This window comes from Ochotona curzoniae, unplaced genomic scaffold (genome assembly GCF_017591425.1).
Source record: "Ochotona curzoniae isolate NIBS_2020 unplaced genomic scaffold, NIBS_Ocur_1.0 scaffold_4701, whole genome shotgun sequence".
Taxonomy (NCBI): Eukaryota; Metazoa; Chordata; class Mammalia; order Lagomorpha; family Ochotonidae; genus Ochotona; species Ochotona curzoniae.
The window spans coordinates 1317281-1342930 of NW_024467122.1; the positions used below are offsets into that span (position 1 = coordinate 1317281).

The window sequence follows — 25650 nt, forward strand, 5'->3', positions numbered from 1 at the left end:
CTCCAGGTGCCCTGTGGAGACAGCCTCCACGAAGTAGGAGGAAGGTAAACGCTGCTGCTTCTTGGCTGCCCTGCAGCTCCTCCGGAGCCCATCCTGCCCGAGCAGGGTGGGTGTAACTGTGGGTGTAAGTGTGGGTATAACTGGGTGTAACTGTGGGTGTAAGTAACTAGGTATTAACTGGAGGTGTAAGTGTGGGTGTAACTGGGGGTGTAACTGTGAGTGTAAGTGTGGGTGTAACTAGGTATTAACTTGAGGTGTAAGTGTGGGTGTAACTGGGTGTAACTGAGGGTGTAACTGTGGGTGTAACTGAGGGTGTAATTGTGGGTGTAACTGGGTGTAACTGTAGGTGTAACTGTGGGTGTAACTGAGGGTGTAACTGGGGGTGTAACTGTGGGTGTAACTGAGGGTGTAACTGTAGGTGTAACTGCGGGTGTAACTGTGGGTGTAACTGTAACTGTGGGTGTAACTGGGGGTGTAACTGTAGGTGTAACTGGGGGTGTAACTGAGGGTGTAAGTGTGGGTGTAACTGAGGGTGCAACTGGGGGTGTAACTGTAGGTGTAAGTGTGGGTGTAACTGCGGGTGTAAGTGTGGGTGTAACTGGGGGTGTAACTGAGGGTGTACGTGTGGGTGTAACTGGGTGTAACTGAGGGTGCAACTGGGGGTGTAACTGTAGGTGTAAGTGTGGGTGTAACTGCGGGTGTAAGTGTGGGTGTAAGTGTGGGTGTAACTGAGGGTGTAACTGGGGGTGTAACTGGGGGTGTAACTGGGGGTATAACTGTAGGTGTAACTGTAGGTGTAACTGTAGGTGTAACTGGGGGTGTAAGTGTGGGTGTAACTGGGTATAACTGAGGGTGTAACTGTGGGTGTAAGTGTGGCTGTAACTGGGGGTGTAACTGGGGGTCGGAGGCGTGTGCCCAAGCCCCTACCTTTCGCAGCGTTCATCTGGTGGCTGTCAAACCCGCCGAAGGTCTCTGCTCGCCGCGGCAGGGACACAGGGCCCACGGCGCCTTCCTGCTCGGCAGGGCTGCTGGCCACTTGCCCCATCATGCCGCCCAGACTTGCACTCACCAGGCCCTGCAGGAGTTCCACTGGGAAAGAGATAACAGCACATGAGGGGACGCAGCTGCACAGAGCACGTCATGCGAGGACGCTGGGCTCAGACGAGGGCTCAGGTGCACGCTGGCTCTGGGGGATTCTACCAGAACCTGAGAGGTGAAACCTCCACGCTGATTTACATGAGGCCCAGGAAACCATGAGGAGGGACGACGAGCAGACAGGGCACACACGGCTGCCAGATCACACCCAAAGCAGCCCGAAGACACTTGGTCCCAGTGAGGGGTTGGCCTTCGAACAGCCAGGGAAACGGCAGCTCCTGGCTCCTCCACGCAGAGTGGGAGCGAGGGGCACATGACTTCACGTCTGACCGGCCAGTACTCTGCCACGGTACATGAGGGCAGGAGCCATCCTCCAGGCTGAGGCAGAGTAGACACTAGGAAAGAAGTGTCAGGGGTCAGGGACCAGGGCCAGCAAGTCCCGGGAAAGCAGCTGTCTGGCTCTGAAAGAACACAACCCAGAAACAACCTGGGGAAGTTCTGGCAAGTGAGCAAGCTATCTGAATTTCAAAATGTAAGAAGCTAATTGCAAATAAAAGTGAAGAAGTGAAAACACTCCAGTCCAATCCTTGTTAGCAGACAGACGCCTGAGCTCCTGGGGAACAGAGCTCACGGGAAGACAGGCCTATGGGACAGAGTGGGCAAAGAGCGAAGGGACGCAGAGCAGGTGGTCCAATGAGGTCAAATCAGCATCTACATGCTAAAGCAGCCAGAGGAAGAGAACGGCCAAAGGAGGCGGGGACGCGGAAGCACACCCAAACGGGGACATGAGAAATGCACACAGCAGGGCCAGGGCAGTGTGGGGACAGGCTAACCCTGTCCGCAGTGCCAGGATTCCACATGCACGCTGGCTCATGTTCCCGCTGCTACACTTCCCATCTGGCTCCCTGGGACCCTGCACCCACGTGGGAGACCTTGAGGAGGCTCCTGGCTCCAGATCCACTCAGTTTCGGCCATTGTGGCCACTTGGGGAGTAAAGCAGCAGATGGGTGATATTTCTGTCTTTCCTCTCTGTAAATCTGCCTTTCCAATAAAAATAATAAATCTTAAAAAAAAAGAAAAAGAAAAAGAAGACACATGCCGATGACAGAGTGACTGTTGTCTGTGCAGACCCAGGCCTGGGGACAGGCAGGTCTCCCCAGCTAGAGCAGGTCTATACTGCTTTTCTGGGACGCACCATGCCAGGCAACGAGGCCCATGCTGGCACAGCCACCTGCGCCTAGGGACAGCCTCAGGGACTCAGGTAAGCAGCAGGGTCTTGGGAACCCACCCTCGCCAGAGTCTGCTTAGCGACAGCCCAGGCTACAGTATACCTGGTGACATGGACAGGGAACACGGGCCCCTTGCCCACCCAACAACTTCCCAGCACACACGGCCTCATGCACAGAGCAAGCCCATGGTCCCCACTGTCCCATGGCACTGCTTGGGACACCTGACCACTGAGCTCTGAGGCCCTCCCCTGCCTGGCCTGGTGGACAGCACAGGGCAGGAGAGCAGATGCCACCCACCCAGGAAGGCAGCCAGGGACCCGCTCTCAGAGTGGGTGCTGCAGTACTGCCAGCACAGCGCACAGGGGGCTCTGAGACAGGGGTGGGCAGGGGGTCGGAGGCAGCACTGGCCTGTGGCAGAAGCAGCAGCAGCAGGCCCCAGCAGGGCGTGCACACCTGCTCCCCGGCCCCCCGACAGTGAGTCACTACCGCACAAGGCCTGGGTGTTAAACTAGGGCACTGTCACAGCTCCGTCCTTCAGAAGGAAAGTAAAAACTGGGCGAATGCTTGGGACCTCCAATGCCATGCTGCAGTGCCTGGGGCTGTGTTCCGCTAACGGGGATGGCACCAGCACCCCGGTGGCTCATGAGGTGGGGCTCCCACTGGTCCCATAGGAGGCCTGAGTTCCAGGATTTGGAAGCCATCAAAGTGGCGGGAGCTCCCTGGCTCTTGGACACGGGACAAAGCAGCAGCTCTCACGGGGTGTGCCGAGCACCACTTACCCTCGCTTATGGCGCTCTTCATCAGCGGGCCTCCTCTGAGGGCCTCCTGCGTGCTGGAGCGGAAGAGAGCTCTCGGGCTGTGTGCTGAGGAGCAGTCCTCGGGTAAGGGCGTGCTGCACTCGGTCAGGTCCCGGAAAATCACCTCCTTCTCCTCCAGGAGCAGCAGGATCTGCTGGTCCTTCTGCTGGAGCTGCTCTGTAGGGCAGACGGGGCAGGGCGGCATGTTAGGACCAGGACACAAGTGCCACCTTGTGGCAGCATGCAGTAGGGACAGCACTAACCCTGTCCTCAGGACGGGCCCGTGTCCAGTACCAAGTTTCCTCTCTGGGACATTTGTCAAGACCACCTTGCTTCTAGAATTAGCCATGTGGGTAAGGGGGAGACACACGGTTTTCTCCACAATTATCTGACGTGGAGAGCGGCTCTCAGCAAACACGGCTGACATGGGAGTGCCCAACCTGGCGAGCCAGGACCTCATTCTTGCCCCCTGCTGCTGTACTGCCCACTTCCTGTCATGGCCAGCAGTCTGCAGCCACTCACCCCAAGTCAGTGCCTTCAAGGACCCTTCCACTCTCCTCTCTGCACAGCTGTGCTCTCTGCAGGGCAGCACCCCAGCCACCCCAGACAGTCCCTGCCTTACGGGGCGCTCTGTGGGCTGGCAACGATGGTGAGCACCCTCACACTGCCTGCCATGGGGAGTGCCACTAGCAAAGGCCGTCTCCAGACGGACCACTCCCCCCTTCCATGTACAGGCTGTTTAACACTGCTCTGACCCTGCCCTTGTCCTGTCCTATTCCACCCCATCCAAGAAGCAGCCAGAGAGAGGCAGAAGCAGAGAGGCACAGAGGTCTTGCATTCCCGGTGAATTCCCCAAACGGCTACTATGGGTTGGGCAGGGCCCAAGCTCTGGAGGCACCGTCCACTGGTTTCCCAGGCACATCAGCGGGGAGCTGGACCAGAAGAGCAGTGAAGACATGAGCTGACACTCATACAGGATGCTGCCACTGCAGGCAGAAGCTTAACCTACCATGCCAGCTCCTATTTTATTTTTTAATCTGTAAAAATTATGTTTTAGAAATCTTCTGAAAAGATTGATTTTATTTGAAAAGCAGAGTCAGAGAGAGACAGAGACAGACAGACACACGGTGATCTTCCAATTGCTGGTTCACTCCCCAAATGGTTGTTACAGTCAGGAGCTCGGGACTTCATCTGGGTCTCCCAGGTGGCTGGCTGGGGCCCAAGGACTGGAGGCATCTTCCACTGGATTTCCAGACAGGTTAGCAGGGAGCTGGAGCAGAAGCGGAGCAGTGAAAAGGTGAACTGACGCCCACGCAGACGCAGGGTCTGCAGGCAGCAACTAACTATGCCACAGCACTGCCGCTCAGCTCAGAGCTACCGGGCTGCCCAGAGAGTGTGCCCAGCAAGGGCAGGACTGAGGGAGCGCCCCCTGGAGGCGGGGCTGCTACTGGCCTTTCCTGCAGCCCTGTGGTTCCTGGAGCCCCTCTCCCAGGGAGTGCTGAAGCCTTCGACAACGCGAGGGGGTCTGCCCCCAGGGATGACTCATTTTGTTGTTTAAAGTTTAGATTATTTAGACAGTTCATTTTTTTAAAGTTTAAACAGTTCATCTGCCTGTCCTGTTTCTGCTTCCTTGGATCTTGGCATCTGTGTGACAGCAGAGCAGTTTCTGCAATTCCCCCAGGCTTGGCGACCTCACTGTCCCTCTCCCCAGCTCCACAGACGTCCTGCTGGCCTGCCCACTTTCGGCCCCTCCACGCCCTCGGCGACCCTCCCAGTTGTGTTGATGTCAACCAAAGAAATCAAGGCTGCTCTGCCTTTCCAGCCCTGGTGCCACCCTATCATGTGGTCAGCTCCCTGCAGATGCAGTGCCCTGCCAGCTGCTGCCTACCCCATGTGGATGGCTGGCTAACCCCCGACCTGTGGACTGGCTCGGACTTGTCTCCCCTTCTCCAGAGCAAGGCTGGGAGGACGCGGGCAGCTCCCTGCAGCAGCCCACTGCAGTGCTCTCCCCGCGCAGCTCCCCTGAGCGGCCTGCAGCGGGGTGCTGGCATGTCAGGGAGCCCAGGCCTCGTGCCCTGCTGCTGTGAACTGCTCTTCCGTGTCCTCTTCTATAAAGCAGGATGCTAGCGAGGCCACCACGCCAGCAGGCCCCAAAAACCAGTGTCCAAACTGGAAGTCAGTCTCGGGTGGCCCCTGCTCCCTGATGAACACACAGGTGAACGACAAAGTAGGGGGTGGCAGCAGGTGACAGAGATGCCCCAGATCTCCCATTCTCATGTTCTTTTCTCCCTTTTGTCCGAGTTTGACAACTGACTGTGAATTTTGGCAAAGACCCTGCTGTGCTGCCGACACCCAGACATGACGACCAGTATCCCCTGTGCCCCATGACGGCCTCCAAACCCCTCAGCCCACCCAGCTGACCTTTCAACTCCCGAGCTTTGGTGTCCAACATTTTCTTCTCCTCCTCATTCTCACTCGGAATGCCTTCATCTTCATCTCTGTTCCTAGACAGACAATGCAGAGGCTGCTCAGCTGCCAGGCTCCCGCCCGCCTGCGCCAGGGGTCCTGGGCCGGGGGCGTGCTCACAGGGTGCTGATGGTGTCCTGGATGGTCTGCATCCAGCTGTTCCTCTCCTCCTTGGAGCCGGCGTGGACCTCCACCATCTCGGGGTCCCTCACCCCCATGCTAATGAGAAACAGGCCCTTCTCCTCGTGCGCCACTTCCCTCACAATGAGCTTCTTCAGAGAAATCACTGTGGACTTCTGGTCCTGCAAGGAGCAGAGAGACGGCCACTGCACACCACACAACACTGGAGGGTGGCTTTGGTGCAATGCAAGATCAGACACTTTGACAAAAGCAAGGGCAATGCTGTGATGGGGCGGACTCTTTCACAAGCTCTCCAGCCAGCCAGGGCTTCAAGGCCGTACCCGTCCAGCCCGCCTCGCCGCAACACACCCGGCCTGATCATAGCAGTGTCACTTACCAGTGAGGCAAAGACATACTTCTGGTCTTTCTCTTGCAAGAAAACTAAAATATCAGTGAGTAGAACCGCCTGAACCTCTGCAAAGTGGAAACAAAGAGGGAAGAGTGAGGACTCAGCAGCTTCCCCACAGCCCGGGCAGCAGAACACGCCTGGGGCAAAGCCCAGGCCGCCCGGCCCAGCCAGGGTCTTCAGGCTCTGCAGGTCACCACAGCCCTGGAAAGACATATCCCTTAAGGCAATATTTTAAGAATAGTTTTTCAAAATGAAGTGACCAGCAACCTGTGAGGACACATCGCACAGGAAGGCTGCCTTGGTGCGGTGCAGGCACACAGCTAAGGCAAAGGAGCCCCAGATGTGGGCCTCGCCCGCTGGAGAAGATGACGGCCTGTGCACAGCCCTGATGCTGCCCCTCTCTACACAACAGCTTTCTGCATGGAAACAGACATCTCTAGCTGGATCTAGGAACACAGAAATGAAATAAAAGGAGCCCACCACCTCTGAGTCTGAGAGCTGGCTTGGCAATAGAAGGTCATGACGTTTTCCGTCAGTGGATCTGCTCAGAGCCCCCGGCTGTCCAGAAGGAACTCCCCTCCAGTGCACAGGACAGAGGGCAAGGGCAGGACTGAGTCAGGGAGCACCCCCAGAGGCGGGGCCGCTACTGGCCTTTCCTGCAACCCTGTGGTTCCTGGAGCCCCTCTCCTGGGGAGCGCACTGCAAAGCCCTGACAACGTGAGGGGGTCTGCCCCCGAGAGGCCACTGGCCTTGCCTGGATCTTGACACCTGTATGATCAGTGCCAGGGGATTGAAGAAAATCCACCCTGTCCCTCACCACAGGGCCTTGACAGGTCTGGCTACTCCTGGAGTTCCCCTGGGTTTGAAAACGACTCCACAGCAACTGCTGTCTCCCGCAGAGGCACTCCAGGCTACAGCACCTCCTGTTCCAGCCCCCGGCTGGACCACAGCCTTACCCCCACAGCTGGGGCCAGCAGTTTTTATTGGGAATGATGGAATAAGCTGTGGAGAGGCAAGAGCAGAGCGCAGGCTCCAAGCTGCAGCATATCTTGAGCACGGAGGCCCTCAAGAGGCGTGGGGCCTCTGTTGGTCTCCGGGCGCAGTGCACACGGCCTGTACAGAGCAGAGTCCGTGGGTCAGGGGAGGGAACCTGGACTCTGCACAGCATCGTGAACACCCACTCAGTGCTGACAGGAGGGAGGCCCTTTGCTCTGCACATCTCCTGCCCTTCTGTCCACATCCGAGCAGCGCTGCTGGCCCAAACTCACGGGTGTCTCCGCTGTCCTGCTCGTGCGCCCCTGCCTCAGGCACACCATGCCGAGCCCATCTCCCCACACAAGGTGGTAATGACAGAGTCTGCTGGCATGTTCGAGGGCAGCCACTGCTCTGGCCAAAATGAGATACACCGGAGAACAAAGCTGACCTAGTATTCTAGGTGGATATGGCGAGCCACGTGGGCAGTCTGAGGGAAACCAAACGGAAGGCAGTGCCTTTTTTTTTTTGCTTTTTGCTTTATAGAGGACAAAAGACTTGAGTACACCAACTGTCAAACCTAGCATCCCCTGGCATCCCCTGGGCACAGGCACGGCCCAGAACATGCTGTCCTTTGTGGTTTTCCATTACCTCAACTCCACTGTCCCTGCCTGCCTAAGTCAGCTCATTCCCATCACTCTGGCTGCTACTTCAAATCAGTCTGCCTCAATGCCAGGTTAGAAGCCAAGAAAGGTCTGGTGCTCCCAGGTGGCGTCCGGCCAGGTGAAGCACAAATCCCCGGGGCCCAAGGACACCTCACCTTTCAGCCTGCCAGTAGAGCTCTTGAGAAACACACTCCCGTCGCGTACCAGCTGCTTGCGCTTCAGATCCTCCTTGGCAAACATCTGCCCGCTCTTCATGCGCATGATGGATTTGCTGTCTGTCCTGGTGTAAATCTCATGGAGACGCGCTTTCCGCTCGTAACTCGCAACTTTCCTGTCCACAGCCCCAATAACATCCTTCACAAGGCTCAGGCACTGGGCGAGGTCTTCCTGCTCCACCTCATTGTCTTGGAGAAAAGCACAGCTCTGTTCTGGGCAGCTCTCACAGCAGAGGGCCCAGGAGAGCCAGCACCCATCCTGTGCTCCCTGCCACTCCCTCTGCGCTCACACAAAACCATGAAAAAGCACTGAACATGAGGCCAGGTACCTAGCACTTCTGCTATCCTGAGTGCAAGCCTAAAGAAAGCCCACACTCAGAGCATGGACAGAAGGGGAGTGTGAACTGCGTGTACATGCCCAGGGCATGGACAGATGGGGAGTGTGAGCTGTGTGTAAACGCCCAGGGCATGGACAGATGGGGAGTGTGAGCCGTGTGTACACACCCAGGGCATGGACAGATGGGGAGTGTGAGCCGTGTGTACATGCCCAGGACATGGACAGAAGGGGAGTGTGAGCCATGTGTACACACCCAGGGCATGGACAGAAGGGGAGTGTGAGCCGTGTGTACACGCGCAAGACATGGACAGAAGGGGAGTGTGAGCCATGTGTACACGCCCAAGACATGGACAGAAGGGGAGTGTGAGCCGTGTGTACATGCCCAGGGCATGGACAGATGGGGAGTGTGAGCCGTGTGTACACGCCCAGGGCATGGACAGATGGGGAGTGTGAGCCGTGTGTACATGCCCAGGACATGGACAGAAGGGGAGTGTGAGCCGTGTGTACACACCCAGGGCATGGACAGAAGGGGAGTGTGAGCCGTGTGTACACGCGCAAGACATGGACAGAAGGGGAGTGTGAGCCATGTGTACACGCCCAAGACATGGACAGAAGGGGAGTGTGAGCCGTGTGTACATGCCCAGGGCATGGACAGATGGGGAGTGTGAGCCGTGTGTACACGCCCAGGGCATGGACAGATGGGGAGTGTGAGCTGTGTGTACACACGCAAGACATGGACAGATGGGGAGTGTGAGCCATGTGTACACGCCCAGGGCATGGACAGATGGGGAGTGTGAGCCGTGTGTACACGCCCAGGGCATGGACAGATGGGGAGTGTGAGCCGTGTGTACACACGCAAGACATGGACAGAAGGGGAGTGTGAGCCGTGTGTACATGCCCAGGGCATGGACAGATGGGGAGTGTGAGCTGTGTGTACATGCCCAGGGCATGGACAGATGGGGAGTGTGAGCCGTGTGTACATGCCCAGGGCATGGACGGAAGGGGAGTGTGAGCCGTGTGCACACGCCCAGGGCATGGACAGATGGGGAGTGTGAGCCGTGTGTACATGCTTAAGACATGGACGGAAGGGGAGTATGAGCCGTGTGTACACGCCCAGGGCATGGACAGATGGGGAGTGTGAGCCGTGTGTACACGCCCAGGGCATGGACAGATGGGGAGTGTGAGCCATGTGTACATGCTTAAGACATGGACGGAAGGGGAGTATGAGCCGTGTGTACACGCCCAGGGCATGGACAGATGGGGAGTGTGAGCCGTGTTTATACTCCAAAGGCCCCACAGGCATTCAGGGAGGGAAAGAGGCAGAGGAGAGAAGTAGGGGCTTTGTCTTTGCTTTCCAAATCTTTGATATAACTGCCTATAAGTCAAGATAGGATGAAAGAGACAGAGAGGGAGGGTGTTGTAGTGAGAGAGGGGGAAGGACAGAGTAAAAGAGAGGAAGAGAGAGAGGAGAAAAGAGGGAGGGAAAGCAGGAAGGGAGGAGAGATGGAGTGGGGGACAGAGGGAGAGGAAGAGAGAGGGAGGGAGGTGGGGGGAAAGGGAGAGAGAGGGAGGGCGAGAGAGAGAGAGAGAGAGAGAGAGAGAGAGAGAGGGAGGGAGAGAGAGGGGGAGAGGGAGGGGAGGGAGAAAGGGGAAGAGAGGGAGAGAGGGAAGGAGGTGGAGAGAGCTAGAGAGAGTGAGAGAGAGCGAGAGAGCGAGAGAGAGAGAGAGAGAGAGAGAGAGAGAGAGAGAGGAGGGAGCAGTTAGGAGATGTGGATTCAGCAGCAGCAGCAGCAGCAGCAGCAGCACTGCAGCCCCCAGAGGAGGAGTGAGTCATTTGAGTCTGGATGGAACTAGTAGGTGGCTCCTTTCCCTCTGGTGTTAGCCCACTCTTACTCTGGTACTAGAACATTCCAAGCTTTTACTCAAGAAGAACATTTTCTTGATCAAACACAGGGCTGGTTCTCTTGTAGTCCCAGTGAACAGGAAGCAGCGTCTCACAGGCGCTCTGGTGTTGCTGCTGCCTGGGGAGACAGCTGGCCAATCAGCTTGGGAGGAAAAGCAGACTCACCTTTGGTGCACTGCAAGATTCTCTGGAATAAGACCGGGTACTTGGTAATCCGCTGGGTTACCAGCAATATGCACTCCGGGATCCCGAGCCTCCGTACGATGGGACTGCTCATCTTCTTCTGCAAGAGAACAGGTGAACTATGAGGTCTGCTCCTGGCAGATGGCTCGAGCTGAGACAGGGGTGCTAACGGGCACTGGCATCGCCCACCCCCGTACCTTCACGAAGGCCTGAAAGCGTTTGTCCTTTGTGTACAGGTCCTTGAAGTAGTTCACAGACTGGTTGTGCTGCCCACAGAACTTGCCATAGATCTTCTTCAAACGCTCTGCATTCTCACCCGAAAACTGCAGGACAGAGAGCAGCACTGACTCCACAAGCCAGGTTGCAACATCCAATGAGCACTTTGCAAACCTGGAGTGTCGGTTCAGCAATACGCCCCGACAGGCCACAGCAGCCTGTACCAGACGCCCAGTCCCTCCAAACTTCCACGACCACTGCGGGCCCAGCACGTCCAGACACGTCCACCCACACAGGTGTACACAGCAGTGGAAATCTCCCAAATGTCCAGTGCGTGAGTATATCTACAAACCATGCATACCCACACACCTGGAGTAACACATGTATAAACACGCATGCCACACACCCAGAGTAACACAGCTATAAACCACGCATGCCCACACACCCCGAGTAACACAGCTATAAACCACGCATGCCACACACCCCGAGTAACACAGCTATAAACACGCATGTCCACACACCCAGAGTAACACAGCTATAAACACGCATGCCCACACACCCCGAGTAACACAGCTATAAACCACGCATGCCACACACCCAGAGTAACACAGCTATAAACATGCATGCCCACACACCCCGAGTAACACAGCTATAAACCACACATGCCCACACACCCAGAGTAACACAGCTATAAACATGCATGCCACACACCCGGAGTAACACAGCTATAAACCATGCATGTCCACACACGCGGAGTAACACAGCTATAAACCACGCATGTCCACACACCCCGAGTAACACAGCTATAAACCACGCATGCCCACACACCCAGAGTAACACAGCTATAAACCACGCATGCCCACACACCCCGAGTAACACAGCTATAAACCACACATGCCCACACACCCAGAGTAACACAGCTATAAACCACGCATGCCACACACCCGGAGTAACACAGCTATAAACATGCATGCCCACACACCCGGAGTAACACAGCCTACAGTTGCGATGACCTCTGACAGCACTGTGTGCTGTGAATTATGCTGCCATGCACTCTGCATTCTTTTCATTGCAGACAGAAGCCAGAGAAAGAATGCAAGTCCTACTGTGTTCATGCAGAGGACGACAGGCCAAATGTCCAATCACTGGCAGGTAGCCTTTAATTCCACCCAGAAGCAGAAAACGTCCCCGATCCCAGTCACAACCCTTTGCCTGTCAAGGTGCTGGGAGCAGGCATGAACCTTCCCAACAAGAGCATTTTGAAAGCTGTGCAGTGTTGAGTGTGTCAGAACCAGCTGTGCCCACGCACGGGGAGGCGGCCTTACTGGGGCGCTCTGTATGTCAGGGCAGTTCTCACTGCTCCTGCCCAAGCTGACGATGCTGGCTGAGCAGTGAGGCACAGGGGTTAGCTCATGCTGCCAGCAAGGGCGCCTTGGCTCACACCCGGGGCTTTGGATGGAGGCAGGACGGCTAACATACGAATGAGGGATTCTGTGGAGACAACGCACTCTAACTTCCTCGTCAGCTTTAGGAGAAACCCACTGTGCTTTCCATCTGACAGGAGAGCACACGGAGGCTCACAGAGCCAAGCTGCCCGCAGCAGTGCCAACATCCTCACCTGACCGACAAGCACGTCCCCTATCCTTCGGATGAGGAAGTTATCACTCTTATCCACTGCACACTCCTTCTTCCGCTCCAGAATCTTCTGGAAGAACTGGCTGTGGATGCTGATGAGCTCGTCCAGACAGGGGAACAGCTTTTCCACCATCGGCTGCTCAAACAGCAGCTCGGTCACCATGCCCCTGCCGTAGACGTCGCCCATGATCTTGAGCGTGCGGATGTGGTGGAATTCGGTCTGCATTAGCTCTGTGAGGACGGCAGAGACACGGGAAGGCTGGGACCAGGGCTCCTCCTGGGGCTCACCCGGGCAACCACAAGGCAGCCAGAGCCCCACTGGAACCTTCCATCGGGGGTCAGAAGCTGCTTCTTCCTACCACACCCTAACCCTGAGTATGCTCATAACCTAACTCTGCCTTCTGAGGACAGGTTTCCTGGGCTCCACCCATCTCAAATGAGTCTCCACTGTACTCAGTACCCCTGCAGACTGTGCTGCTGGACACCGTGTGTCCTGTCTGGTTCGCAGACAGCCACGGGAGTCAACTGCCGCACAAATGCTCGGAAAATGAAAATACTGAGGTGAAGTGGAAAAAGGGACACTCTCAAGCTCACACCCTGCGACCCCAAGTTCTTAAAGGAAAATTTCCCCATGTCTTTTGTGAAAGAGCTAACTTTTCTCAGTGCAGTAAGCTGTCAGCTTAGAAACACTGGACGATGCAACCGCACATCGGCGTCTTACCATAGATCACTTCCTGTCGTTTGATTGCATCTTTCTTCTGCTGCTTCAGGAACTTGCTGTCAACAACCCGGCTCCAGGACTCCGCCTCCAGCTGTCTGGAGTCGATCTCAAAGTCTCCCATCAGCTGCCCCTCGTTCATATCCGTACCTACGCCTCAAAGTGTCAGAGACCATGGGTTTGCAACTGTGGCAAAGCCCGACCTCAGCAGCCAGTGGCTTCACAGGACACACACCCTGCCCTTACAATGGCTGTGCAGGGGAAGCGCCTCCTACAACTGCAGGAGTCCACACCCCAGTGGCATGACCCACGATTCAAGACTCTGCTTGGGAGTGATAAGCATCGCATATAAAGACCCGATTCCTATATGGAGTTGGGACCGGAAGGGTCTCTCCAAGTTGCAGAGAGCTGGTGGACGACACACCAGGAATGTTGGTTCTAAATGTGTGCAAGGAGTCCAGGAGGGGGAAGGCATGGCAGCCACAGGGGCAGAAGACACGGGTGGCCAGAAGAAAGGCCGGCACCCTTCAGTGCACAGCTGACAATGGGGCAAGGACGGCCAGCTCAGCATGCAATGTGCTGTGGGTCCCTCTTCCTCTTACCCTCATCAGTAAGCGATTCTGTTGACTCGTTGACCTTGCAGATTTTATTGAGTGAGTCCGTTGAGTGTGACAGGAATTTCCACGTGTTGGACATGGTCTCATCATTACCAACTCTAGAGATAAGAAGCGGTAAATACAGCCAAATGTATCCAGCAAGCCATTTGTTCTCAGAGCACCTGGACACCACGGAGGTACTGGCCACCTATGACACCTTCTGCCAAGCACAAAGCGGCAACCAACATGGGAACTTGAAGATCACTGCAAACCCAAACCATCTGAGCATTTTAAAAAATGACAAGCAGCAGGGAGAGTTTTGGGCTTCAGAACACTGCCCATTCCAAAAGACATTTATTTAAAACTTGCTGCCTAACTACTGCACTTTCTCCACTGCAGACCACAAACTGAAAACAAGGGCAACTGTTTGGACATTCTCAGTTGAACCCAACTGCTAGCACAGCAGCACTCGATCAGATCAGTGTCATGAGACACAAGGCCAACCAGTTACAACTTTACATTTTATCAAAGGCCAACTCGTCAATGCCATAACACACATAAATTCTGATAATGGTACAACTTTGAAAGGAGGGCTTTGGGAGAGAGTGGAAATACAAAGAAAATATACCCGAGGGAGACATTAGCCAGACACAGAGGCTGGGAACACAGAGGCTAGGGGACACAGAGGTTAGAGGACACAGAGGCTAGGGGACACAGAGGTTAGGGGACACAGAGGCTGGGAACACAGAGGCTAGGGGACACAGAGGTTAGAGGACACAGAGGTTAGAGGACACAGAGGTTAGAGGACACAGAGGCTGGGGACACAGAGGTTAGGGGACACAGAGGTTAGAGGACACAGAGGTTAGAGGACACAGAGGTTAGGGGACACAGAGGTTAGAGGACACAGAGGTTAGGGGACACAGAGGTTGGAGGACACAGAGGTTAGGGGACACAGAGGTTAGGGGACACAGAGGTTAGAGGACACAGAGGTTAGGGGACACAGAGGTTGGAGGACACAGAGGTTGGAGGACACAGAGGTTAGGGGACACAGAGGTTAGAGGACACAGAGGTTGGAGGACACAGAGGTTGGAGGACACAGAGGTTAGGGGACACAGAGGTTAGGGGACACAGAGGTTAGGGGACACAGAGGTTAGAGGACACAGAGGTTAGGGGACACAGAGGTTAGAGGACACAGAGGTTAGGGGACACAGAGGTTAGAGGACACAGAGGTTAGGGGACACAGAGGTTAGGGGACACAGAGGTTAGGGGACACAGAGGTTAGGGGACACAGAGGTTAGAGGACACAGAGGTTAGGGGACACAGAGGTTAGGGGACACAGAGGCTGGGGACACAGAGGTTGGAGGACACAGAGGTTGGAGGACACAGCGGTTAGAGGACACAGAGGTTGGAGGACACAGAGGTTAGAGGACACAGAGGTTAGAGGACACAGCGGTTAGAGGACACAGAGGTTAGGGGACACAGAGGCTAGGGGACACAGAGGTTGGAGGACACAGAGGTTAGGGGACACAGAGGTTAGAGGACACAGAGGTTGGAGGACACAGAGGTTGGAGGACACAGAGGTTAGGGGACACAGAGGTTAGGGGACACAGAGGCTGGGGACACAGAGGTTGGAGGACACAGAGGTTGGAGGACACAGCGGTTAGAGGACACAGAGGTTGGAGGACACAGAGGTTAGAGGACACAGAGGTTAGAGGACACAGAGGTTAGAGGACACAGAGGTTAGGGGACACAGAGGCTAGGGGACACAGAGGTTGGAGGACACAGAGGTTAGGGGACACAGAGGTTAGAGGACACAGAGGTTGGAGGACACAGAGGTTAGGGGACACAGCGGTTAGGGGACACAGAGGTTGGAGGACACAGAGGTTAGGGGACACAGCGGTTAGGGGACACAGAGGTTGGAGGACACAGAGGTTAGAGGACACAGAGGTTAGGGGACACAGAGGTTAGGGGACACAGAGGTTAGAGGACACAGAGGTTAGAGGACACAGAGGTTAGGGGACACAGAGGTTAGGGGACACAGAGGTTAGAGGACACAGCGGTTAGGGGACACAGAGGTTGGAGGACACAGAGGTTAGGGGACACAGAGGTTAGGGGACACAGAGGTTAGGGGACACAGCGGTTAGGGGACACAGAGGTTGGAGGACACAGAGGTTAGGGGACACAGAGGTTAGGGGACACAGAGGTTAGAGGACACAGCGGTTAGGGGACACAGAGGTTAGGGGACAGAGGTTAGGGGACACAGAGGTTAGGGGACACAGCGGTTAGGGGACACAGAGGTTGGAGGACACAGAGGTTAGGGGACACAGAGGTTAGAGCACACAGAGGTTAGAGGACACAGAGGCTAGGGGACAGAGACAAAAGGAGACTGTGTCCTTTTGCTGGAACTCCCGGCCAAGGTTCAGAGACATGCAAGAGATGCACTGAATCCCACGTTTGCAATGAGTTATTCATTTGATGGGGGGTAGGCATGTGACCCCAAATAGCCAGCGACATCACAGCCAGCGCTGTGCTGATATCTGATGTATAAGTCAACAGTAAGGCCCCGGAGGGACCTGGCAGCCCAACCGTAGTGGCTGCCTCAGGATTGCCTTCTAAGAAACTGACCTGTGACTTTAGACACAAGCAGTTAAGAGACATGAAACAAGCCCAGGTCCTCTGAGTGACAGGAAAGCCTGACATCGAAGTAGTCAAAAGGACAAATTTAGGCTTAAATCGTTTTTTTCTATTCTCCTTGTTTTGATCTAGAAAGATTTTCACAAGGAGGGCTGGATGATGCAGCTCAGCCTGCTGGGGTCGTCTTGATGACAGACAGTACTCCACACACGATTCCCGATCCGGGCGAGGACTCGCCAGCCACCTACCCTGTGATGTTCTGTATGGAGACGCTCTTGGAGAGTGAGACGCCCTGCTGGGAGCGTCTGCTGGTGAATGCCGGGGCAGCAGTGGCCTCCTCGGCGAGCACTGCGGATCGAGGGCGTTCCTTGGGCTGCGAGGCTGCAGGGGAAGACAGCATCCAACTGGAACACCACATACCTGTGTCCACTTGGCAGGTGCTGTCACACAGATTTTCTCTGAGGGGAAACTGGGAGAAAACCTCTGCAACAGGCTGGCACTGCTGTTCTGCAGGCTACGCTAGTATGGGTCTGATATCAGATGCAGGTCCTGAATTACTCCATGTCACATTGTCGGTAACAAGCAAAACCAGCATGGACAAACTAGAAAGGAGGACACCCCCTGGGCTGAGCGACTCCGCTTCGGCACGACAGCTGTCCTTCACGCACAGGACAAGCTGGCACCATGTATCTGGGAAGGCAAGCAGGAGACTAACAAGAGGGGCAGCCGGGGAGGCGAGATGGGAATCATGCAGTCAAGGTTGGGAGCAGGTGCCAACAGGAACCTCAGAGGAACTGGGGCCACCCTGTTCGGGAGTGGCCAACAGCAGAGCTCGCAAAGGCCCGTCAGATAGCACTCTGCAGCCCTCTGTGTGCTGGGACTGGGGGCCTGCCTCACAGGCCCCTTGGGTGATCTCGCTCCTGGCCCTGCCAGCACTCTGTAACCCTCCGTGTGATGGGACTGGGGGCCTGCCTCACAGGCCCCTTGGGTGATCTCGCTCCTGGCCCTGCCAGCACTCTGCAGCACTCTGTGTGCTGGGACTGGGGGCCTGCCTGACAGGCCCCTTGGGTGATCTCCCTCCTGGCCCTGCCAGCACTCTGCAGCCCTCTGTGTGCTGGGACTGGAGGGCTTGCCTCACAGGCCCCTCGGGTGATCTTGCTCACAGGCTGCAGGAAGTAAGACTGGGGGAGGAGAGGCTGTTACAGGTTCAGTGCTTCAGGAAGATCGGCATCAGACACCAGAACTATGACGCGTGGCCAGGCCCCACAGCAGGGGAATGCGCATGCCCCACGTGTGTCTGAGGGGAGAACAGAGAGCACACGCGGTCAGCTGAGACAGAACGCCTGTTCTTATAGCACGGTACAGATGCGAGCAGGGCAGAGGGAGAGGGACATGGAAACGAGAACCACTAGCGGGAAGGCAGAACAGCTTTGCAGGCTGAGTCAACAGGATGTAGGAGGCAGCAGAGGGATAGGCTGGCAGGCAGGGCGCCCACCAGACAGAGCCCCCACCAAGCAAAGCCCCCAGGCACCAGGCAAAGCCCAAGGCACCAACAGCACCTTGTATGGAAAAGGCAGCCTAGAAGGAACTTTTCCTTATTTGAGCATCTCAGAGCTCAGAGGCCTTGCTGAGAGCATGGCTACAAGCACAGCTCCTCCAGGGAGCACCTGCCAGGAAGGGCCTGACAGGAGTTCTCACTGCACAGCCACAAGCACTCAGACGCCATGACACCTCACTGCGCAAGAGACGCAGGAACATTCTAGGCTACAGGACCATCCAGCAGGGATGCTGGGACCCAAGTGCACATGATGTGAAATCCACACTGCTTCCTCTAAAACACATTATGGCTGATGTGGGATAAAATGAGACTCAGGACATTTGTGTGGGTCAGAGGCCATTCCCAGAAGGAACCTACATATCAGAGACTTCTTGTAAGGCAGACACTGTTTCATGGGACAGAAAGCAGGCGTCTGACATATGGGCTAACATCACAGCAGAGCCCTGGAAGACCAGACTCCTAACAGGTGTGTAGAGTGGCCAGATGACAGGTCCAAATGTGCACCAGGCTGGCAACTTTCCCTTCTCGTCATCCCACAATGCCTTCAGTGCCCTGAGAAGAGGTGCAGGCAGTACAGCCACTCTGGAGCTGCGGGCAGACAGCACTCAGGAGTCACAAGGCGCAGTGTCCCCAGGTTGGAGTGGGCAGCAGTGCCCCTGCGGGCATCCATCATGGTGCAGGCAGTGCAGTGCCAGCTGGGGTCTGACTCCAGCGCAGGACCAGCGATGGGCCCTCCTATCAGATCCAGAACTGCTCTTGGAAAGACAGTGTCTGTCGGCAGTCTCCCGGAAGAGCCAGCCAGGAAGACATCTGCTGATTCCTGAGCTGCTTATGGTAGAAGCTGGGGGATATGTAAACAGCCCATCTACGGGGGAGCAGAGAAGGAAAACGTGCCACAGGCTCAGAGGGACACCACCATGCAGCTTGCGCCAGCACACAGAAGTCTTGAGAGGCCCAGGACAAAGCTGCGGGCAAGCCCCAGCACAAAGGCAGACTAGTAGGAGGGAAGCAAGAAGCAGACAGGAAACGAGGATGCAGGGGGGCCAGCATGTGCCGTCAAGTGCAGCCTCAGGAGGAGGGTCAGGGTTCAGTCTGGGGAGAAAGGGTGACTGAAGGACTCAATCCTGGACAGCAGCCATGGCCCCTGAACACTGAGCCACTCTCAAGTTACACAGTAGCTTAGCAAACAAGGTCTTCCTGAGCTACACAACGGGGGAGCGCGAGCCATTTAAAAGCAACCGTTTCAGTTTCGCACTACAAGCGAAGCAGAGTAGAGTATGGCACCTGCCCAGACACAGGCTGTGGTGCCCCGGCAGCTGGCTCTGCAGGGCCATGCCACTGGCTGGCAGCTCCGACCACATGCCAGGCATCGCAGCCGTGACGAAGTAAGGAAGCAACACGCCAGCTGGCTTCGTACGCCCAGAGCCACACAGCCAGGGAGGAGCCTCGTCAGGACTCTACAAATACTTACGTTTGGCTCTCATGATGACTGTGGGTAGCGAGGACGTGTCGTGCGCCTGGAGACTCCCCCTGGGTTGCTGAAGAACAAGGAGACACCCCTGAGGACTGCACTGGCGATGGGCGCCAAGTCCGCTTTCAGGAAGCTCCCCTGGAAGGCATGGCCCGAGTCCCAGGCCGCTGCTGAGTGCGCTCCGGGCTGCCTCTCCTGCAGCAGGGCTCCGGCTTCACTTGGCTCCTCCTGGGGAGGCCACTGGCACAGCACTGTCCCTCCAGTAACTGCCTGTTTCCAGTAACTTCTGTTTCTCCAGCAACTAGCACTTACAAGCTAACAAAACTCTATGCGTTGCAGTTTTTGCGGTAGCATGCAAAAAAGCACCTTGAGATGGTACACATGGACACAGCTACACTGCAGTCACACCACAGAGATGGGCCACTTGGGATTCCAGGAGGAACCCCTCTTCCTGGCTGCATCCTCACTGCCCTGCAGTAGCACTAGGAGTGAGCAGAGACCACCTGCGTCCCCTTTCTGCCTGAGATTCAGCGCGGCCTCTCACTCCAGCTGGGGGCCATCGTCGCCCTCCCTCGCACCTGGCCCCTGTCCCAGGAGGCCACACTCTAACATGCCACCACTTACTGCTACAGGCTGCGGGCCACCTGGAGCTTATGTCCCAGAGGGAGGGAGTTACAGGTTACTAAAGTCAACTATCCTAGAGACTGTGACAGTTCTGTGGAAAAAGTCAGAAAGGAGCAGTGCAAGAACTGGGCAGCAGACACTGGGCCTGGGCTGAGAGACCTTCCAGGAGAAAGAAGAAATCTAAAATGACTTAACCAGGTGACCTTTGAGAATGACGCACAGGGCATGTGTCCGGCTCAGTGGCTGGGCCGCCTGTGCCCGAATCACAGTATGTGGCTCCCAGGCCCCACTGGGCTCTCAGATCCACCTGCCATGAACATGCCGCTGGGTGTTAGCTGAGTCTTTGCCCTCATGTGGGAGACCCAGGGCGACTTCAGGTCGGCCACGCCAAGATGTAGGTATCTGGGGGAACAAACCAGTGGATCGGAGCTATCTCCATGATAAACAAAAACTTCAACATGAAAACAAATGACATTAAACCAAATTTAAAAAAACATACTGTGTGAGACTAACAAAACCTCTGCTGAGTCAGCCTTGAGGGTAGAGACTTGACCCCTGCCCCAAGTCCAGGGCTGCTCAGACCAGAGTCCTGGATCCCCCGTGTCAATGGGGAAATGCCTGGGTGCCAGGGGAACAGGGCACTCCAGACGGAAGCCTGCCATGAGCAGAGCAGTGCGCCCCTGGGAGGGTGGGCAGGCAGTCCTCTGAGCCGTGTACCCATGTGCCCCTGGGGGTGGGCAGGCAGTCCTCTGAGCCGTGTACCCATGTGCCCTGGGGGGGCAGGCAGTCCTCTGAGCCGTGTACCCATGTGCCCTGGGGGGGCAGGCAGTCCTCTGAGCCGTGTACCCGTGAGCTGCAGAGCCGCCTCCTGACAGGAAGGGAACCCGCTCCCAGAGATGCAGCACTCAGCCTGACAGGTGCGCCCATTCCCTGTGTGCTCAGAGCAGGCACCACACAGGACAAAGCCTTTCATTCTTTATTGGGTAGTCAGAGCCACCTCATCAGAGCAGCCCCAACCGCCAGCAGATCAAAGAAATGGCTTCGACCGGCTGCCCTCCCTCCTGGTCCTGAGAGAGGAAGCCACGTGTGGGAACAGGCAGTGTCCTGTAGACACCATTAAGAAGATCACTTTAAGAACAACAAGATGCTACAGGCAGTCGGTGAGAAATACAGCATGACCTGACAAGGAAGAGCAGGGAAGACTGCCAGAACGTGGAGCTGGGGCTCCTGGTGCAGACCGAGGTCCGACTGCATCTTACCTTCATCTTGACCTTGGCACAGGAGGCCAGACTTTCTCTGCAGCCCTTGTGAACAAAAGCACCACAGCCTGAAAAAGAGCAATGTCCAGCTTGGTCACACGAGCAGCAGCCAGATCTGGACACTGAGTCTCCACTGCTGGAAACAAGGGGCAGCCAAGGGAGCACCATCCCTTCAGAAGCTGGGGTGGGGGGGAGTACCACCTGCAGAGAGACAGGGGGAGTAACCGCTGCTATACTGGAACATCACAGAAAAGCCATCATCGATAGGGACATCTAAGCCTCAACGAAGGACTTACACAATCTCCCGACTCAATGGGTGGTGGGACGTGCCAAACTGGAGCCTGGCCACTGCACCTGCTCACTGCCCTTCTACCTGTGACCTGACTGACCCCTGGCCTTCCCAGCTGAGGCAGACGCTCCACGCATGGTCAGCAGAGCTCCACACACTCTCACAGCCCGGTCACCAGAGGCGGGGACGTCCTCAAAGGCCAGGCACAGATGGGAGTCCACAAGGAACACACTCTTTTTCCATGCATTCAAACTTTTTTGCTTTAGAAATAAATATTATATACCTACACATGCATACATTCTTGAAAGTAATGAAATGAATATAACACGGGACTCAAGAAAGGTTATGCAATTATGCAGCGGGCATAATTCAGACACACACATATATATACAATCACATATACACATATATAACAAGAATATGAAATTTACACAAATTATATAGTCCATATATTTTGTCTTTCTATGTTTGGCTTATTCCATGCACTTTGTCGCAAATATAAAAATCCCATTCCTGTTGCATGTTGAGTAATATTCTATTGTGTGACATTCCACTTCCTTTATCCAGCCAACAGCAGATGAGGATCAGTTTGATTCCATATCTTTGTTGTGGTAAGCTGGTTGACAGTAAGCACAGCAGTGCAAGCATTTCCTTACACCTTCCCAGAAGCTAGCAAACCAATGAACACGATAAATCATACCAACAGAACGAAGGATAAAAATCCATGAGTATCTCAATTGGTGCACAAAAACCACCAGGGACCGGTGCACTGGCCTAACGGCTAAAGTCCTCACCTTGAACACACAGGGATCCCATATGGGCACCGGTTCTAATCGTGGCAGTTCTACTTCCCATCCAGCTCCCTGCTTGTGGCCTGGGAAAGCAGTCAAAGACAGCCCAAAGCCTTGACCCTACACCCATGTGGGAGACCTGGAGGAAGTTCCTGACTCCTGGCTTCAGACTGGTTCATCTCTGGCCATTGCAGTCACTTGGAGAGTGAATCATTGGATGGAAGATCTTCCTGTCCTCCTTTCTGTATATCTGACTTTGCAATAAAAATAAATAAATCTTTTTAAAAAAAAAACACCTGATACAACGCATTCTTTCATGAGGAAAACCTTGGGCAAACTAGGGAAATAAGCAGCCCAGCTCAACCCAGCAAATGCCGTGCGTGACAAGCCCTGACCCTGAACGGGAAGGGCTGGACGCCGTCCCACCCACGTCTGCACCTCCCAAGGTGCCCACTCTGCCCACCGTTGCTCAGCACAGTCCTGGGAGCTGCAGCCAGAGCCAGTGGGCAGGAGAAAGGAACAGAGGCTGTGCAGCTTGGAAGGCAGGAAGGCAATCCCTCCTGTTTGCAGACGCCACGGTTCTCTCCTTGGGGAACCAAAGGACCCGACCCCAAGGGACTATTACAGACTGACTAGAGAATCCAGAAAGCTGCAGGCTAGAAAACCAACTCGCAAAAACCAGGTTCATCAGCAACACTCGCCTGGCTGAAAATGCACCACCAAGAACATTCGCAACAACTCCCCAAACCAAAATACGTACCGAGTGCCTCGGGACGAGGTCAACCAAGACGCCAAAGGAGCTGAGCCCTGAAAACACTGAGAAAACTATGAGACTGGCACTGTGGTGCCATGGGCCAAGCTGCCGCATGATGCCAGGATCCCGTTTGAGCTGCTGCTCCAGCACCAGCCTGGCTCCCTACAGTCCAAGTGCCTGCGTCTCTGCCACGTATGGAGAAGCCCAGCAAGGAGCTCTAGGCTTCTGGCTTCTGCCTTGTCTATGCCTTGATTTGGAGGCATAGAAGATCACTCCTGGGCCTGGTGCGGTGGCCTAACAGCTAAAGTCCTCGCCTTGAATTTGCTGGGATCCCACATGGGCACCAGTTCTAATCCTGGCAGCTCCACTTCCCATCCAGCTCCCTGCTGTGGCCTGGGAAAGCAGTTGAGGATGACGCAAAGCCTTGGGACCCTGCACCTGCATGGGGGACCCGGAAGAAACTTCTGGTTGCTAATCGGCACAGCTCCAGCCATTGTGGTCACTTAGAGAGTGAATCACTGGATGGAAGATCTTCCTCTCTGTCTCTCCTCCTCTCTGTATATGTGACTCTGCAGTAAAAAATAAATAAATCCTTTTTTTTTTAAGAAAAAAGATTGCTCTCTTGTCTCTCCCTCTCTCTGTAACTCCACCTTTCAAATAAATAAAAGCTCTTTTAAAAAAAAAATGACATCTGTACATAAAAAAGCAGAAGTTTCCCAAGTCTACAGATTGAAAGAATTATGCTATCAACACATCCATCGCAGTCACAGCAATGTGTAACAAATTCACCACAGCGAACTCCATCAATACCAGAGGCATTCTTGACACAGAATGAGAAACAACCACCTACAATCCAAATGCAATCTTGAACAGCAATAAAGACAAAGTATGAGGCATCACTCTGCCAGGTTTCAGAGCTACTACAAAAAAAGCAGAATGACACTGGCATAAAAACAGAAACAGGACTGTAAGCCGTCATGGTGATTTCTGATACCCTGGCCTCTGCTAAGGGTCACAGCTCCCTGTGCCGGACAAGGAACGTGCAATCAGCACTCTTTGTGCCAAGACATGGAGCCAGGGGAGGAACCAAAGGGGCCTGACACAGGAGCATGCCCTGCACCTGTGTTCTGGCTTAAGCTCTGCTGCAGAGGGCTCAGGGTCCCATGCAGCAGATGAAACAGGAAGTGCATTTCTCCAGCCGCAGGCAGGAGGGCAGAGGCTGCAGGACCCGCAGCAAAAGGCAAAACCTGGAATTGGGTAGAACGCCTCCACTTTCTTGGTAACACCCAACGTGTCTACTGCCCAGCCTCTCTCCTCACGCCCCACCTCTCCCCCATCCAGCCCTCACACTCTCTGCCTCCTCTTTCCTCTTTTGTGACCCCCTGCTGGCTGCTGTCTCCCCAAATGCACTCTCTTGAACCCCAATCCTCCTCCTTCCTGCTTCAGTGCTGCCCCTCCTTTCTACTTAAACTAGATAGGATTTAAAATCCAAGTTTTAAACCAACAAATGCATAAAAGGGCAAGGAAGGGCACAGCCTTCAAAGGAAATACGACAGCACAAAGGCACAACCCACATGACCTTCTCATGCAGTAGGGAAAACCTGACAACTGAACAGCACACGGTTTTAACAAGTCCTGTTACACTTGCTGTAAGTCTGGGATGAACTGTTCTATACCAGGCAGTGCTTCTCCTCCTCTTTCAGCAAAAAATTAAGCAAACCATTAAAGGGATTAGCTTAAAGAAACAGGCTTAATGGAGAGATGAGGGGGCAGTCAGAACAGTGCGAAGGTCATTCCTGCAGGGCTGCTTACGCCAGGCCTACCACAAGCATGTCACTCATGCTGGGCTTTGCATGTGCCAGGGGTTTGCCATGTGAGTGCAGGATGCAAACAGCACACTGCTCTTGTTGGGTGAGTTTTACTGGCACAGCTCAGCTTACTCCTTGGCACTAACAGCCACACATGTGCCTTCTGCACAGCAACTCTGTCAGGAGCTGAGTGAAAAGAGCAACTTGCTCCTATCAGTTCAACCCCGCCAAGAAATGAAAAACAGTGTGTTGTCGTGTGCAGTTCTCCCTGTGACACAATGTCACACCCAACAGAGAGCAGTGCACTGTTCGGCCCTGCTCTCACATAGCAAACCCCTCCTTCAAGTCCAGATGCTTCACTATCTAGGGAAGAGATAGAGTCCAAAGCCAGAAAACTAGCAAGAAACCCAAAACAACACCTAACCCACCACACACACGCTTCAAGTCTTCCTCTTAGGTTGCAGCTGGTCCAACTGGTCTATCTGCTTAATCAAGAGGAACCTCCTACCACAAAAGGACTCTGAAGCCGTCATCAGAGAATAAATCAGCAACAGCCTCGATAGTGTAGCTGTTGAAAAGAAAGAGAACACCCAGAAAGACCCCTAAACATGAGTGTCAGCAAGCCCAACCTCTGAAGACTCCATCAAGCCTCCTCCAGGCCAGTCACTTGCAGCAAGAGGAAAGAGCCACTGCAAAGCCACCATCAGCCTGGCACAGTCAGCATTGTCACGACACGCCTGCCACCTTCCCCAGCAGTCACACGCCCCAGCATCAGCTGTGGAGTCCCCAGCCAGGGACAGCTCCCTGGTCAGACATGCCTGCCACCTTCCCCAGCAGTCACACGCCCCAGCATCAGCTGTGGAGTCCTCAGCCAGGGACAGCTCCCTGGTCAGACATGCCTGCCAC

General features: G+C 55.0%; 1 protein-coding gene across 1 annotated transcript in view; it reads right to left on the reverse strand.

Moving 5' to 3' along the window:
- Window positions 1-25650, reverse strand: part of AKAP13 (A-kinase anchoring protein 13) — a 99325-nt gene that overhangs the window by 8191 nt on the left and 65484 nt on the right. Inside the window, exons 12-25 of the mRNA XM_040969773.1 lie at window positions 21103-21170; window positions 19220-19286; window positions 16439-16571; window positions 13563-13675; window positions 12964-13116; window positions 12226-12473; window positions 10589-10714; window positions 10374-10491; window positions 7909-8157; window positions 6105-6181; window positions 5708-5889; window positions 5543-5625; window positions 3104-3298; window positions 928-1089 (exon numbers count right to left, since the gene is read on the reverse strand). Of these exons, the coding sequence (XP_040825707.1) occupies window positions 928-1089; window positions 3104-3298; window positions 5543-5625; window positions 5708-5889; window positions 6105-6181; window positions 7909-8157; window positions 10374-10491; window positions 10589-10714; window positions 12226-12473; window positions 12964-13116; window positions 13563-13675; window positions 16439-16571; window positions 19220-19286; window positions 21103-21170 (1974 nt within the window). The remainder of the gene's footprint in view (window positions 1-927; window positions 1090-3103; window positions 3299-5542; window positions 5626-5707; window positions 5890-6104; window positions 6182-7908; window positions 8158-10373; window positions 10492-10588; window positions 10715-12225; window positions 12474-12963; window positions 13117-13562; window positions 13676-16438; window positions 16572-19219; window positions 19287-21102; window positions 21171-25650) is intronic.